Genomic DNA, 17110 nt, shown 5'->3' with positions numbered 1-17110 from the left:
ATAGGAAATTAAATTCCCAAATCATTCATTGCCACAAACAAAGCCCAACAGATGCTCCCATGTAGTGTGAGTGGATTTATATGGGGATTGATTTGCCTGTGTTGGGCAGGGATATTACATATTCTCTAACCTTTCTTTTTATGTCAGGAGGACTGAGTGATTTGGAAATAGTGTTTACTTAGAGTCTTACATGCAAATATGTAAGTAATGAGACAGTCGTGTTTGACTTTTTCTTCTTTAAATAACAGATGAATGAAAATGGGGTACTAAAATATTATTCTGATTTGTTTCATGAACCTGTTACCTCCAAATTCAAGTGTTCCCCTGATCCATTTGAATCATACCCTTTTCTGTGAAGTTCAAACTGGCTTACATTTTATGAAGGGAAGTTTTACTTCCTCAGAAAGAAGCTATAACATCTATATACTGGACAGTATGTGAGTGTAAATGGCAGGATTTCTGGAGAGTCTGTTATAAGAGTGTACTTCAACTTGCTCACTTTAGGAGATGAGATATGCAGCCTTCAAGTCACAGAACTGCCCCAAACAGAAGATGATAAAGAGAGCTTCCTCCTGAGCTGCAGGCTCAGTCCTGTGTTTCTACAACACAGTCTGGTCTGAAGAAAGCAATTGTCTTCTACAATGCACTAAAAATGATCTCTTTATGTGCTTCTGTTAAACAGATTCTTAGGTGTCCCTGCAACTCCCATCATGGGACATCCTTAGATAACTATAGATGTTATTTAATTCAATAGATTTTTATTGAGCTCCTCAAACCAGCCAGTTACTATTATAGGACTAAATGAGATACTAATTTGGCTAGGACAGACACCATTACTAACCTTAAATGCTAAATAAATAATTCCAAATGTAATGCCTGTCAGGAAGGAAGAGAGTTCAGGACCATGAGACAAGGAAATGAAATAAGGTATAGGGGCCAGAAGAGGCCTCACATTTAGTATTTATGAGGTCTAGATGGTTGAAAAATTCCCAGGGCCACAATTTCATAATCTTTAGTAAATAAAGGTTGGCTGCTGCATATTAAACTATTCTATCATTCATAAATTTATTAATAAGACTAAGAACCCAAAGGTTAAACTCTGATTTTTATGGTACATTTGGCAACTCTGATGGGACTAGCCAAAATTTCTAGAAATAGAATCAACTCTACTGTTTGATACAGGGACATTTATGTTTAAAGAAAGAGAGAGACAGAGAGAGACAGAGCGAAATGAGAGAGATGGGGTAAGGGAAAGGAAGGCAAAGAGGGGGAAAAAGGTGGGGACACTATACACACAAGCCTAGTGTTTGTAAACAAGTACTGCTAGTGAAAGTCTCTACTGCCCTAAAAGCTCTAGAAGTCTAGTGTGTTTGAGTATTTGTTTACCAAACTCAAACTCAGGAGTCTCAGATTATGAGAATGCAGCCCTCATGTAAGGAGTTATAGAAGAAGTTACAGTCTCTCTCTCTCTCTCTCTCTCTCTCTCTCTCTCTCTCTCTCTCTCTCTCTCTCTCCTTTCTATTATGTAAGGACAAGGAAGGAAGTGACATCTGAAAACTCAAACCCAAGCATGCTGATACTTTCATCTTAAACTTTGAACCTCCAACACTAGCCACCAACAGCACATCAGTTCACCACAGTGGTATGACCTAGCCATATAGTATGCAGGAACCATATGACTATAAAGGGGAATAGAATACCTTTGTTTATGGTAGCTTGGACTTGGAGTTTTCCTTGAGTTACTATATTCAGCTGTTCCATTTTGCTGTAAATTATCTTTAGTTGCTTCTTTCAAAAAGCAGAGTATCTCTCCATAATTCACCTGAAAGTTAAATATAAAATAGAACAGCTTCATTTAATTTATATCAAAGGGAAAGAGGCCCACTGGAGTCAAATGTACTTGGAAAATGTTTATTATTGATAATTTTCAAAAAATCCTCTTTAAAAAAATGCAGGCCCGTAATTATTGGTAGTTTTAGCTAAATGATCTTATCTGGATAAATGGCAAAATAGTACACAATGGAATACTATTCAGCTATTAAGAAGGAGAACATCATGAGTTTTACAGGCAAATTGATGGAACTAGAAAATATCTTCCTGAGGGAAGTAATCCAGACCCAAAATGACATGCATGGTATGTACTCACTAATAAGTAGATACTAGCCAAAAAAGTAGAGAATACCCAGGATACATTCCACAGAACTCAAGAAGTTTAACAAGCTGAGGGGCCCAAGTGAGGATGGGAGGGAGACAAAAGCAATCACAAGAGGCAGAGGGAGGGAGGGACTTGGGTGGGAGAGAAGAGGGGGAAGGAAAATGGGATCATGATCAGGTATTGGGGGAGGGGAATAGGAGAGAATCTTTGAGGGCCAGCAAAATAAATGGAAATATGCAACCTCAGGGAGTAGGAGGTCAGGGGATCCCTCCAGAATGTATCAGAGACCTGGTAGGCGAGAGTCTCTCAGGACTCAAAAAGAGGGATCTTAGATGAAATGCCCAACAGTGGGGGAGAAGGAATTTGTAGAGTTCACCACCTGTAGAAAGATAGGGCATCAAGTGAAGAGATGGAGTTGACATCCCATAGTTAGAAACTCTGACCCAGAATTGTTCCTGTCTAAAAGAACTGCAAGGACAAAAATGGAGAAAAGACTGAGAGAAAGAAGGTTCAATGAGCAGCCCAACTTGGGATATGTCTCAAGGGGAGGCTCTAAGGCCTGATACTATTACTAGTGTGCTTATAGACAGGAGCCTAGCATGACTGTCCTCTGAGAAGCCCAACAGACAGCTGACTGAGACAGATATAGATACTTACACCAAACCATTGGACTGAATTATGGGCTCCCTGTGGTTAAATTAGGGAAAGGGTGTAAGAAGCTGAGGATGAGGAGGGCTACCCTATAGGAAGACCAGCAGTCTCAACTAACATGGACCCAATCCGGCAGCATAAGTGAGCTGGTCCAAGGCTCCTGATATATATAGACAGAGTAATCCTGCTCTGGCCTCAGCGGGAAAAGATGTGCTTAACTCTCCAGAAACTTGAGGCCCCAGGGAGTGGGGAGATCTGGTGGAGCAGGGGTTGTGGGGGCATCCTCTTGGAAACATAGAAGGAGGAGAAGGAGGAGGAGGACGAGGAGGAAGAATGGGATGAGGAAATGTGGGAAGGCAGACTTGGAGGTGAGTAACGACTAGACTGTAAAAAAATAAAAGTAATAAAAATATAAAAATATTACCCTTTTCTAGCAATGTGGTGATTAATTGGTTATTCAGTGCAAAGTGTATAAAGTTAAAATTAATCATATACACACAAGCAACAAAAACCGGTTCAGCATTTGTACTTATGAATTTTATATATATGTAGTAATGATCATCATCAAAGCAAAACAGGTTCTCCATTTGAGTAGGAGGTGAAGGTCAGGGATTTGAAGTAGGGAAAAGAAGGGGGTTATAATATAATTTATTTTAAGATTAATTAGATATACTATTTATTAATAAGATATTATATTGTATTTATTCAAGAATAAATAAGGGTCTGGAGAGATGACTCGGTGGTTAACAGTACTTATTGCTCTTGCAGAAGACTCAAGTTTGGTTCTCAGCATCCTTATGTTAGTTTACAACCACCTGGAACTCTAGTTCTGTGGCATCTCTGCTTTCTTCTAGCCTTCATGGGCATGAGGCATGGCATACATGCATATATACATGAAGGCAAAACACTCATACACACAAGATAAATAAATCTAAAAATAAATAATTACATAGGCATAATTATCTCATTAGTATACAAACTTGCTTTAATCTTTTATAAATATTAAAATTCTATGTACACCAAAGAGTTATTGTTGTCTGTTCTTTGTGATCCATCACCACTAACTGTTTGATTTGTTTACCTCTTTCATATATATATATATATATGATGTGCTATGAACAGAAAAGAAGAGAATTATTTTGGGTTAAGGATTAAACATCCTGTATAAAGGCCTTGGAAGTCTACAGTTTACCTATCCAGTATCACCTGCAAAAGGATTCTTGAGCAGCTGTTTCATCAGGATGGGCCCTGTAGCTTAGACAGCATTAGTGCCTACAAATATAATGTGAATTTAAAAACTTAGCAGCTAGCAGGGATTAGGAATGTTGCCCAATTAGTAAAGTGCCTGCTCAACCATAGTTCTTGCGTTTGATTCCCCACATGAAATAGAACAAGATAGCACATGCCTAGTTTCATGGCCCTTGAAAGGGAGAGGCAGAAGAATTAGAAACTTGAGGTCATCTTCAGCTACATAGGTGCCTTCAGATGCCAAAATATCAATAAATGACAGTTTTTTAACCATTGAGAATATGGGGTTGCTAATGGGGGAAGACATTTTCTCTAGCCTCTCCCCCCTACACCTCAGAAATTGTTATTACATATAATATGTGCTTATAAGTTTAAATGAACTCATACTCTAGAGAAGAGAATTTATTAGATTAGGTGAAAAAAAGCCAAGATTGTTTTCCAGTGTAGTAAGAGATTGAAGGATGCTCACTGATTTCCATTGCTAAAATAGAGGCCATCCAGTAGCTCTGGATAAAAACCTCCAGAGAACCAGGGGGACAGCTTTGGAAAGAAGTTAGGCAGAATTTCATATAAGGTAGGTCTTGGGCTATAAAATTTTATTGAAGTTTCATGCAGTTTGTGTCATGTATTGGCCACATACTGCTAAATAATTATCATGAAGATAGAGCAAGTTTAATTATGAAAGCTTAGAAGAGAGAGCATTTATTTGAGCATCTACTGAGAGCTAGATACAACATCAATAATTTTCATTTGTGATGCTGGTTTTGACTTGGTTTCCTAGATGAGGTCATTGAGGTACCAGGGACATTGAGAACAATCAGTCATATAGGCTGTATACAAAGCCACTCTGGCTTTTCCATAAGTGAACTCATGTCTTAGCTCCGTGTCTCCCATTAATCCCTTGGTTTCTGCAACCAATTTCCTTGATAACCTGGGCCTCAGTTTCCAAAATGGTAGCAAAAAAAATTAAAATGTAAAGACACCTCTGACTTCTAAGAAAATGTCGCAACAAGTTTATCTTAGTTAAGCTCTCCACTCTTACCTTGAGGCTCAGAGACTATGCCTGCTCACCACGGGACTCAAAAAGACCCACTGATTTGAATCAGTATCAGGCTTCACATGTTTAGAACAGGTAGTGAAAGTTGAGACAAGAAAGTTCTTTAAAGAGAAATTGAGCATATCTGAGAGCCCTAACCTTATTTTCTCTTCTAATTTTTTCTCATGAAAACTTTTCCATTCATGAATATGCATAAGCTTAGAGGTCCACAGGAAAGGCCTTGGTCAAGGGAGAAATTAACTTCTTTAATTGTATTACCCTGATGGATTAAAGGAAGAGACATAAAAAAGAACCCACATTTAAAATCACATAATAGCCATACCATTTCCGGAGAACACCTTCTAGAAAATCTTTGGCAGAGGAGCTTGACTGTTAGCAATGGCAGAGGGACTTTATGCCTTAGGAAGAGGCGGCTCAGCTGTGACTGATGGAGAAAGCCTGAGGAGATGGGATCCAGAGTCTTCAGCTCTTTCTGAAGTTTGTCCAACAAATTGGAGCTCAATGGGCGTGAGTTGAGTTCTCTTCTGACTAATGTGGTTAGAAAAGAATCTTCTCTTGTCGTTACACTTAGCCTTTGGACAATTTCCTAACCCAACAAGGAATAGAAATGTGAGAAGAGCTCTGAGCGAAGACATGTAAAAGCAAAAACTACTGGCACAGGTGTCAATGCTGGGCCTGACCTAGGGCAGGACAAGATGGTGCCACCTGAGGAAAAGTATTCATTCCGAATAGTCTGATTAGTTTATGGGACCTTGGATCTCTTCCTTAGGAGGGAAGGAGACAACTCTCCTTAGAGGACATTTATGTTCTTTAATGCCCATCAACTGTCTCTCACAATCAATGAAACTTCATTTCATCTTGAACAAGCATCTAGAATAATAAATCTTATGGGCTTGTCAGATTATGGAGTTTGGTGCTGAGAGTGTAACAAAAGATAAAGACTGAATTGAGATTAGGCGAACTGGAATGCTAGGGGCCCTTCTAGGAAATTTGGAGTAAAGAAAGTTGAGATCTGTAGGCTTGCCTGAAAAGTCCCCAAGGAAGATTCCTGTGAATCTGCAGAATAAAAGGAGTATGACATCTGTCAGTCCATCCTCTGATATTCTAACCAGTATTTCATATGAAAATACAGTCAGTGACTAGTGTTCACCATACACACATCTATAGAAAACAAGGCAATAATTCAGCATACACACCTCTGCTTGGCCAGAGCTGTCCTTTGCTGTATGTTCCAAGCACCAGCCTACAGACTTTCTTCTGGGGAGACTATGCATATAGGATAGTGATTGGTCTCCTGTTGGTACAGAGCTGCAGTGGACATTTGCCTCATAGGAAGTCTTAAAGAAAGAAAGACAAATGAAAGCAAAGAGCAGAATGATAGAAGGGAAAATAAAACAAACAAGGAGAATATGAGTGAGCCAAGTGGCCTTTTTCAGGGAAATTTGGGCCATGATGCCATGGAGTAACTGAATTTCCAGTGAAGAACACTTACTCCACACCATTTCAGCATTAGACAATTAACACATGTGGAACAAAATGGGAACAATTAGATACTGTTTCATCTGTGCAAGGAAGGTGTTTTGACAGATGCACATAGGAAAATAGGTAGAACATAAGGTGTTTGTAGACAAATGTGGAATCTTACCAAAAATGGGAGTCACTGTACGATGTTTTTATTAACAAGTTCAGTAAAGGGTGGTAAAGGCAATTATGAGCTTGGGCAAGAAGAAAATAAATTTAAAGTTTTACTCTACAAAAGTGCTATTAAAGTTTATAACAAAATAAGAGAGGAGTTAGGGTCAAGGTTAAAATCTAATCTCATTTCCATAGAATATGGTGAAGTATTGGTATTTGAAACTTTTTCTGTATTTTATGATGGTTCATTATGCTAGTCTGCAGGGCCTTGATGGCTGCGAAAAATTGATTCTGGCAACTGTAGATGATATGCTTCTAAAACATGTTCCACAAACTAATGAGATACTTCCTTTACGTAAATTTCATATTTTAAATTCTTGACTAGCTAGTACCAGGATTCACATGCCCAGAAACAATCCTTCTGTCCCAATTTGCAGGGGAAATCTTCAATGTAACCAGTGCTAAGCTGTTTGTACTGTCTTTCCCCAATGATTTCAAGAAGCTTCACAAAATTTGTGCCTTTTGCTTCCATTCCATTTCAGGCTTTTGGGTGAAGTTGGTATTTTTGCACATGCTCTGAATGGGACAACATATTTTTTCTCTTGAAAAAAAAAAAACCAAAAACAAAAACACAACCATTCTTTCCAAGATGTTCACATTCATCACTTTACAGTTTGGTTTCATATCCAATTTCAGTGAAATCTTGAGTAAAAATCCAGATCTGTGATTAGTATTAGTCTCAGTAAAGATACTATCAAAAGGACTGTGGTAACTTATTCTCTTCAGTCAAATGATAGCTGTGGCAAATAACTATCAGTATGATAACAACATATTTGTAGTCATGAAATATTTTAAGGAAAAATTAAGAGGCTCTCCAGTGTCGGCAAGAATATCAGTTATAGAATGTGTATATAAAGAAGATTTGGTTATGTTACATACTCTGAACAAGGCACCATATGGGGATATATAAAAATCAATTTTCCTCCTACGGTAACCCTGTAGTTTTAGCTCCATCTCATAGATGGAAAGCAGAGTTTTGCAGAAAACAAACACAAATACACACACACATGCACATGTATGTATGGATGTATGGATATATGGTTGGGTGTATGGGTATATGGATGTATGGATGGATAGGGTTTCCATAACTCTCTGCCAGGCATTCTAAGAGGCCCTAGGAAGAACAGAAATGAATCTTCCATTGCTCTCATAATTTGCAAACAGTGAGAGATACAACAATAAACCATGACAGTAGGACAAGATAGGGTACAAAAAGTCCTACTAGAGCAGTGCATAGATTCACCTAACATGGAAGAATCATGCCAGGTCGTTAGGCAATGTCACCTATGTCTAGGCTTGAAAAAGATGTTAGATTTTGATTGGCTAACAACATGGTAGGGACGGGAAGGGAAGAAAGATGACAGGAAAAGGAAAGTGAATAGAAAATATGCCAATGGAGGAGAGAGCATGCCAATGGAGGAGAGAGAGAGAGAGAGAGAGAGAGAGAGAGAGAGAGAGAGAGAGAGAGAGAGAGAGAGAGAGAGAGAGGAATCTAGTCTTTGGGAAAGGACTTGCTATAGTCTGTGCTCTATCTGAAAATAATATAAAATCCTGCTTTTGGATGCAGTACTTTAGTCAATGCTAGTTTTGTAATATGGTTTGTAAGAATTGTTAAAAATAAAGCATAATAATTCTATGCACAGTTATTATTTTCCAGGCAATATTAGAAATGTTGGGAGCCAAATAAATCTTACATATTAAAAATATGGGTCTAATTTCATTCTTCTGCATCCGGATGTTCAAGTTTCCCAGCACCATTTATCGAGGATGCACCTCTTCTCCAGTGTGTGTGTGTGGTTTTTTTTTGGCATCTATGTCAAGTATAAAGTAGCCATAGTTACATGCACTTATGCTTGAGTCTTCTATTTTGTTAATTTACCTACCTGTCTGTTATTTGTGTGTCTGTGTGTGTGTATGTGTGTGTGTATAGATACACAAATGCATAGTATTTAAGGATACACATCAATTCTTTATAAATACTATTTCATAAGTATATAATATGCCATAAGAAAAATATATATTACAATAAGAAAAAACACAATAAAGACAAAAATAAGAGAAATAATGCCTGAAACAAATTTACCATTTAGAGACAGCCTAGCCAAATCCACCTGGGATCAACAAAGACTGACCAAGTTCACACCTGTAGATATGAGTACACATGGTAATTGCTATAAACAATCAAGTTCTAGATATTATGTGACAAGATTTATTATAATAGCAGCCAGTACAAAGAGGGGCGTTTATAAAACAGAAAATCCACTGGTATAAAGATTAAAATATGTCCTATAAAACAGATTAGAACTCTAATAGATTAAAAACAGAAGAAAGAAACAAACAAACAAAAGACACAGAGAAAAGGACTAAAGTAAGGGACTCAGTGACTGGCTGAACATGAGAGTTATGGAGTGAGAGGAAGAAAGCCTACCTTGGTTTTTTACTGGTGGAATTAGAAGAGTGGAATTGAGACCAGGCTTGATGAGGTCACTTGAAGATGAGCAAAAGCAAAGACTCTACTTTGAACATGTGGAATTGAGCTGAAAATATACATCCAAAGTGGGAAAGCCCCTTGTATCTGTCTATTCATCTCTGTATTGGAGGCAAAATTCATGGGGTTCTAATGCATAGCTAGATGCTATCTATGCAAAAAGTCTTTGAAGAACACTGTTACCAATTGGCTGTGATAGCTATTAAAGTGAAATCACTCACACTTTTATTTTCATGCTGCCAGATGCTATAAGCACACTTTAATTTATATTTTAAAATTGTGTCACTATCTTTGATGTTAGTCACACATTCTTTTAAAAAATTATCAAAGAAATCAGCACTAATGTTTCTGAGAAACTACATATAGATATAGATATAGATATAGAGATACAAATATAGATATAAATATATAGATATATAGATATAGATATGTATATCATATCACATTTTCAAAGGTTTATCCAGGGGAAGAAAAAGAATATGAATAAATAGCTCATTCCTCATCTTAGGAGACCTTAGACAATTCCTTTAAAGCTTGTCCAGCTCATTTTCAGATGTATTACTATTCTCAAAGATATAAAATGTTGTGTTCTTATAACCTGTTAAGCCTTACCCCCCTATTAAAGATATCCCTTGAATACCATCTACTATTTGATGCTTGCTTGCCCCACTTCATGATGTCTCAGCCTTTATCAGTAACTTCTCTTTTGGAGCAAATTAATCTGTCCAGATTGTGGGCCACATCCCAGGCTTATTTTTATCTGTGTGTGAGTGATAAAGATCTAGAAGTCATTTTGATTGGTGTGTTTCTATAACTACAGCAGGATTCCATTTACCACTTAGTCAAGGTGGTAATGAGGGTTTCTGCACCAGGCAACTGTGGCTGCCATCTGGCAAGCCAGCATTACATGCCTGCCTGGCAGACAGAACCAATTAGTCAGTCCCCACACCTCCCAGGAGGCCTTCCTGTATTTGGTAGCTGGTGTCCCACACTGAGCCTCTCAAAAGCCCATGATGAATTCTAGGTGGGGAGAAGAAAGTCATTTCCCTTTGGTGTGACAGAGCCAGCAAAGACTCCACATCAGGGAAATACATGAACTGAACTTCTGACACAGCAACTTTTTTATGGTAGTCATGGTAATTGCAATATTCATATCACCAGTGAGGAGCTGACTATAGGTGGATGAATGTATGAATATTATGGAGTTAGCTTATGGGCTACAAGGGCCTTGATTTTTACCAAAACAAAGGAGCAGACTCAATCTGAAAACAGCAGTGCCTAGAATCTGAGCTAGAATAATCAGGTTGATACTTCTCAGCACTATGATACTGGCAAGGCAACTGTCCTTGACTCTGCTTCCTTATCCATGAACTAAAGATATAATTGTTCCTAAGTGTACCTTGCATCACTAGGCGATTTGTGGTAAAAATTAGTTAGCACATGTAAAAGTATTAGACTAGTACTCCACACATAGCAAATGATAACTGTTAGCTTTAAATGTGAGTGAAGAATTGCTAAACTTAGTGTAGGAAGAATGTTTTTCATGCTGATGGAAGAACCCTTAACATGAAATGAATTGAAGAGGGGAGAAAAAAATCATACATAATTACTCTCACTCTGTATCAACATATAGAGGGTAGAATGCCACTGTTTTTCTATTTTATGTTTTTGTTTTTAATTATTTATATTATGCTGTTTTCTAGCAATTGTGTAATATTTTATGATTAGGGAAATCAATTAAAATTTAAAGAAAACGGAAGGCTTACTGTGTAGCTCAATTAGCACAGTGCTTATCTAGCACGCACAAGCCCTGGGTTCCATCCTCACCACCACATAAACCAGGCATGATGGCACATGCCTGCAATCCTAGTATTCAAGAGGAAAAGAAAAGATTATAAGAGGCTGGAGGTAGTTCTCAACTACACAGAGTTTGAAGCTTGGGGTATATTGGATCTTGGGTAGAAGAAGAGAAGAAGGAAGAACAGGAGGGATTGAGGAGGAAAAGTAAAAGAAGGACAAGGAGGAGGAAGAGGAGAAGGGCCAGGAGGGTATGGAGCAGGAGGAAGGAGGAGGAGCAAGAGGAGGAAGAAGAGGCAGAAAACAGCAGGGGAAACAGTGGTAAAATCGGGTCAGGAATCCTATGAACACCCTTATGTGTCACTTTAACTTGGAATCTCAAGTTGTCATCTATCACAGTAGAGAACAACACTGGCATGTGCATCTGGTAATACAACACATAAAATGAAAATAGTATGTATATGAAGTACCTGGTCATAACAAAGAGGATTTTTTTTAACTGTGTTATTTTTACTAAAGTCATTCTTGAGAGTGACAAAATAGAGGAGATACATCAATGCTAGCATAAAAATTAGAGGGAAACTCAGAGACTTGTAGGTGTTCATACTATTTTAATCTTGCTAGTTTATTCTTTCCTGCCCTAAAGAGACCATACTTCAAGAATTCACCATGAGAAAGCCAATAGAAAATACTAAATGGAGGCCAGAAGGCCTGAGTTTTAGCCTTAGTTGTCCCACTATTTTACTGGTCATGTTACTTTCATAAAAGGACTTCAGTATTCAGTTAGAACACTCAGAATGCATTCTGAAATATTCTGGTGGGCTGTCAAGTATTCCACATACACAGTCTTTGGTCTGGTTCTTAGGCACAGAAGGTTAGAATCCATAGCCATTCACTTCCTCCTATGGAAAAAAAAATCTAGCTGGCATCTTGATGAGTTTTTAAAGGGCTATTAAAATTATAAGCTAAAAATATTTCTCTTTGAGTTTTATGCAGACTTTAATCAGTATTCTACTAAAATATCTGGCTGTCACTTAATGCTTGGCAGCATTGCAAAACGCCCACTCTATGTATCCATTTAATTGAAATTTCAGTAATTTTTGGAAATGGCACTTTGTTATCAATGAATCATTAGTTTGGTCTTGATTTGGACCCAGTTTTCAATTGGTGCTATACTTGCCTTTTAATTTTAAATTACTAACCATTTAAATTTATCCTTCTCAAGATAGTTTTTATGGCTTGTTCAGATGGTTACTAGTAGAGTCTTGGGATATGTATTTCCAACAAAACAGTTTGGGGCCCACAGTTTTCTGATATTTAAACAGAGGTGCATGAGATTTTGAAAATTAATAGTCTTTTCTTCTTGTAATGTGAAAGCAGACAGACATTCCTTCTGCAACAGACTGAGACCTCACATGGTGTTCTGGTTAGATTCTTGTCAACTAGGCAAAAGATAGGATCATTTGAGAAGAGGAAACTTCAATTTGGAAGATGCCCTCCTCAGACTGGCTTTTAGTCAAGTCTGTGAGGCATTTTGTTGATTAATTAGTGATTAAAAACACCCTGCTCATTTGGAATGGTGCTACCTTGGTCAGGTGGTCCTGAGTTATATAAGAGACCAGGCTGGGCAAGCCACAAAGAGCAAATCAATAAGCACCATCCCTCAATTGTCATTGCTCCAGTTCAGGACTCAAGGTTCTTGCCTTTCTATACTATGATTTACCTTCATGATGGACTATAAGCTGTCTGATAAAATAAGCCCCTTCTCCCTCCCTAAGTGGCTTTTGATCATGGCATTTATCACATAACATAACACAAACCTCAGACCTTTGGCTAGTGATGCTCATTACTGTATCCATTGCTGAGTATCAGTGAGTTTGCCACAGTTATGTTGACCAACTCAATTTGTTGTAGACAAATTGTTGTAGACACAGAATCCCCTCAAAATTTATTTTCAAGTTGAAAAAGAAGCATTTATAATTTCTAGTCTATGAAAAAGTAATTATTTCTGTTTGTATATGTATGCAAGAAATTATGTTTTCCTCTGTACCTTTCTAATGAGTTACCAAGAAAAGCTTGGCTATTTCTTGTTACTCACCCTGCCATCCAGGAATCTGTTACTGAGTACTCTGGTTAAGAACTTTTGATTGCTTTCGGGTTTCAGGCTGCTTCTTGGGTGCTTGCTTTCTTCCTTCTCAGCTGGGTTAGCAGTTATTTGTTGCTCAGAAGAGTCAGTGGGTCCTGGCAGGTCTCTGCTCACCTGTCTTGAATGATCATTCCTGGGTTTCTGGAGTGAGGTTTGAGGTTCTGTCTTCAACTTCTCATTCTGCTTACTGTGAAGAGAGTTTGCACCTTGTCAGTCATAAGGAACACGCATCATCATACACAACGCTGGCATGAGGAGCAGAAGGTGTGAGTCGGGAAGCGTGAACAGCAGTAACAGCCCTGTGAGAAGTAGTGGTAAACATGGCTGTCTGTCTAAGCATCATGTACCCGAGAGCACCATGCCACTGTCTTCTCAGACTATTTTTTTCTATTCCCCTATTCCCGCTTCCTAATAATCTGATTATCTGCTCTAGACCACTCACTACAAGAAGTGAACACAGTCAAAATTGAACACTAACCATGAGTACATTGCTCATTTATAACTCAAATGAGCTTTTGTACCTAGAAATAGACAAAAGTCAGTCTTTTGCCAGTCACAGGCCTATTCTGTCTTTCCTCAGTTGTTTGACTCCAAGACTTTTTCTCTAAATGTTATGTCAAATGCTCCAGTATTTGTTGATCTGATACAAATTAAGCTATTAGCAGTTCTTTGAATTTATGTGTAGTTTTATGGTCATCGTGTTTTTTTTTTTTTTTTTTTTGTAACAGCATCATGTAATTAAAAAAAGTTTAGATAGAACTCAATAGAACTCAGATTAACATCTGTGTAAACGAAAGGAGATGCTTCCTAAAAAGTGAGTAGAAAGACATTTCTGGGAAGTCAGGGGAGAACCCAGGAGTATTCACTTAGCAGCAAAACTAAAGATGTTCTAGAAAGAAGCCCAGACAACAGTCTCAAATGCCAGTGTGTTCTTCAATGGGTCTATGGTTTAGCCATATGAGCACTGTTAGATCCTGAGCAAGGGTTCAGACAGCTGGTTCCAATGAACTAGTGAAAGTAACACTAGAATAAAACGAAGGAAGGCAAGACAGAGATGAGGAGCCAGAGAGAGGAGGTGGGAAGAACAGAGTGAAGAAGTGGAGCTGCCTGAGTTGAGGGGTGTGGCAAATAACCTGGGTTTTCAGACAGCTCTCTCCTACTGTTGTGTTTAGAGATGGCCAGGATTTCCATACATTGCAACGCTGATGTGGAGAAAATGGTACTAAAGAAGCACAGTGGACCAGATACAATAAGAGATTTGATCAGAGAGGCCCAGTGCAGGAAAAATGCAATCAGGGACACATGCACTCCCATTTATGTGTTTGGTGACAACAGGTTAATAACTTCTAATCTCTTAATTTTTCCTCTGTTAATAAGACAGTTACTTGATTGGTCTCATTGGGAAAGTATGCAATGGAAAGTCTGAATTAAGGAGAAATTATTTGAATTATGTGCTATGAAGAGTGAGAGACCTGGTGTCTAAATGGAAAATGAGGACAGTTTGCTAGCATGTTAAGATGGAGAACACAGACTTTTGTGACTCCAGTTTGGGACCAGGATGCTCTCCTCTGAGAACACTCAGTATTCCTCATGGAGATGCAGAGAAAGGAGACAGTAATGTTCACCTGGAGCTATCCCTTTGCCAGATTTGTGAATTCCAAAGACAATAGTGAAAGGCAGAATGCTAGAAAAAGAGAATGCATATTTGACAAATATATCTTATACTGAGAAAAAAAATTGAGTCTTTTGTATTCAACATACTTAAATTTCTATTAAAATATCATAAACTATGATGTTTAAAATTTTTCTAATCTTGATTTTGAAGTCAGAATAATAGTTATCTCTGGGGGTTAATATAGAATGTAGATGGGAGTGTGTAGGGCTTTGGGGTTCTGGGACCTTCCTCTTTCTTGAACTGAGCATTTGTTGCATGACCGTATAATGTTTGTGACAACCCAGTGAAAGATAGACACAAGAGATATGCTTTTGTCAGTGCAAATATAGTCTTCTAAAATGTCTAAAGAAATTGGCACAAATCTTATAGCTATATGTGCCCCACACATCCATGTCTAGGGATCAGTGCAAAGAAATAGTGAACACTACGTGGTGTTCAGAGGAGAGAGACATAACTATGGTCTGTGATAATTGGTAAAACAAAGGAAACTGTTTCCTTTCATGATGCCAACTATCTCTTTTAATCGCTTAATTAATTTAGCCCCTAAATCAATCTCAAAAAAGTCATATTCTCATTTCCAGATGAAGACACTGAGATTCAGAGATTTTAAAGTGACTACATGGCTTTTCAGTGGTGGACACTGATTTAAATACTCTTCTAGAATGCCCAGATTTATATCCTGTAGTCAGTGGGGTTATAGGGTGAATATAGAAACTTGGGATTGAACAAGGATTCAAAAACAAAGTAACAGACCATCATAGCAGGAAGTATAGACTTTGGAGGCCATGGAGGAGAGATAACCCTCCTGGGTGGAGGCAAAGAACCTATATCATCTTTGCTTTACTTCCCTATAAAATCCTTCTCTTGGTAGACTCAGGGCAGAAATGCCCAAGAAATTCTTCAGTGTATCTGCCTATCTTTTAGAACAACCACAGTAGATGTGAAACCAAAAATAACCTGTTAGGTCTGTTTCAAGTAAAAACTGTCTTTAAAAAAAAATACATAGCACTTTAAAAATTAGCATGAAATAGACTCTCCAGCTGAGAAACGACATGTGTCTCTGCTTAGCACAAACATCTCTTCAACACACATTTCTTGTTGTGTTGTTCACAAACTCACAGTTCTTTCTTCTAGGCGGTGTGTTAGCTACCTACTTTACTGAAAATAGAAATTTGCCATTTTAAAAGAAAGGAGAAAACACAGCAAGAGGAGTGTGTTGGAAACCTGGCAGTTAGCTTCCTCACATGTACTTCTGGCCCCAGCTTCTGATCCTAGGGTTACTATGAAGAATTCAGTAGCATCCCTGGCTAGAGTAATTAGAGATGATTACAGTGCTGCTGAGTGATCAAAAATGAGGGCAAGCTGCCCAACTGTTCCCTTTCCCACACTGGAGGCAACCAGGCCTTTAGGGCTCCCTGCTGATGAAGCTCAGAGTACTGGGGCTAAACAGAAACACTACAGGATGAGTGGCAGTATTCTTTGCCTTAGTGATACAGGGTCCCTGATGACCCTCCTATATAACTCTACCTCAACAGATCACACATTTCATTTGGATTACATAAAATCTCAAATAGAGTACCCAGGGGGATCAGCAAAAGGTCACCAGATGCCATCCAAAATGTCTGCCAGCCTTGGCAGCCAATCAATGGCTCCAATTCCCAACCATGTGCCAACTATCCTCTAGAGTAGACTCCCGGGACTGTGATAGCACAGGGACTTTGGATCTAATTTTCATTTTTGTAAAATGTTCTTATTGAAAGTCATAAGAAATCATCAGCACTATCAGGGTCTTCCCTCTCTTCTTATTTTTTAGAAAGATGTTAAACATAACATCGCAATTCGGGAGGGAATACACCTGAAATATCATTGTAAATGAAATATCATGATATCTGAAGGACAAAGTCTGTGATAAAATATGTTGAAAATGTTATTATGAAAATCTGTGAGGGTTTCTAACATTGTGCTTTTTTTGTTTTCTTGTTTTTTGTTTGTTTGTTTGTTTTTGAGCTATGGGGATATTACAAAAGAGATTTAGTTTCCAGAAAGATGTTAAAATGATGTTAATTCTACTCCTATATCTATACATAAACAAATCACTGCTTCATCACTAGTGACATCACAAATGTATACATTACCACACTTTAATCCAGACTCATATGTCTCCAAAGCCTGTGTGCCTCAATTTCACACCATATAAT

At 38.1% G+C, this 17110-nt stretch overlaps 1 protein-coding gene across 1 annotated transcript in view; it reads right to left on the bottom strand.

The window, feature by feature from the left end:
- The window catches only part of CUNH1orf87 (chromosome unknown C1orf87 homolog), a 59660-nt gene that overhangs the window by 30400 nt on the left and 12150 nt on the right, over window positions 1-17110 (bottom strand). The window contains exons 3-6 of the mRNA XM_021161116.3: window positions 13190-13424; window positions 6308-6448; window positions 5434-5697; window positions 1701-1822 (exon numbers count right to left, since the gene is read on the bottom strand). Of these exons, the coding sequence (XP_021016775.1) occupies window positions 1701-1822; window positions 5434-5697; window positions 6308-6448; window positions 13190-13424 (762 nt within the window). The remainder of the gene's footprint in view (window positions 1-1700; window positions 1823-5433; window positions 5698-6307; window positions 6449-13189; window positions 13425-17110) is intronic.

This window comes from Mus caroli, unplaced genomic scaffold (genome assembly GCF_978045245.1).
Source record: "Mus caroli unplaced genomic scaffold, Mus_caroli_1 scaffold_6, whole genome shotgun sequence".
Lineage (NCBI taxonomy): Eukaryota > Metazoa > Chordata > Mammalia > Rodentia > Muridae > Mus > Mus caroli.
This window is presented reverse-complemented; position numbering and strand designations above follow the sequence as displayed.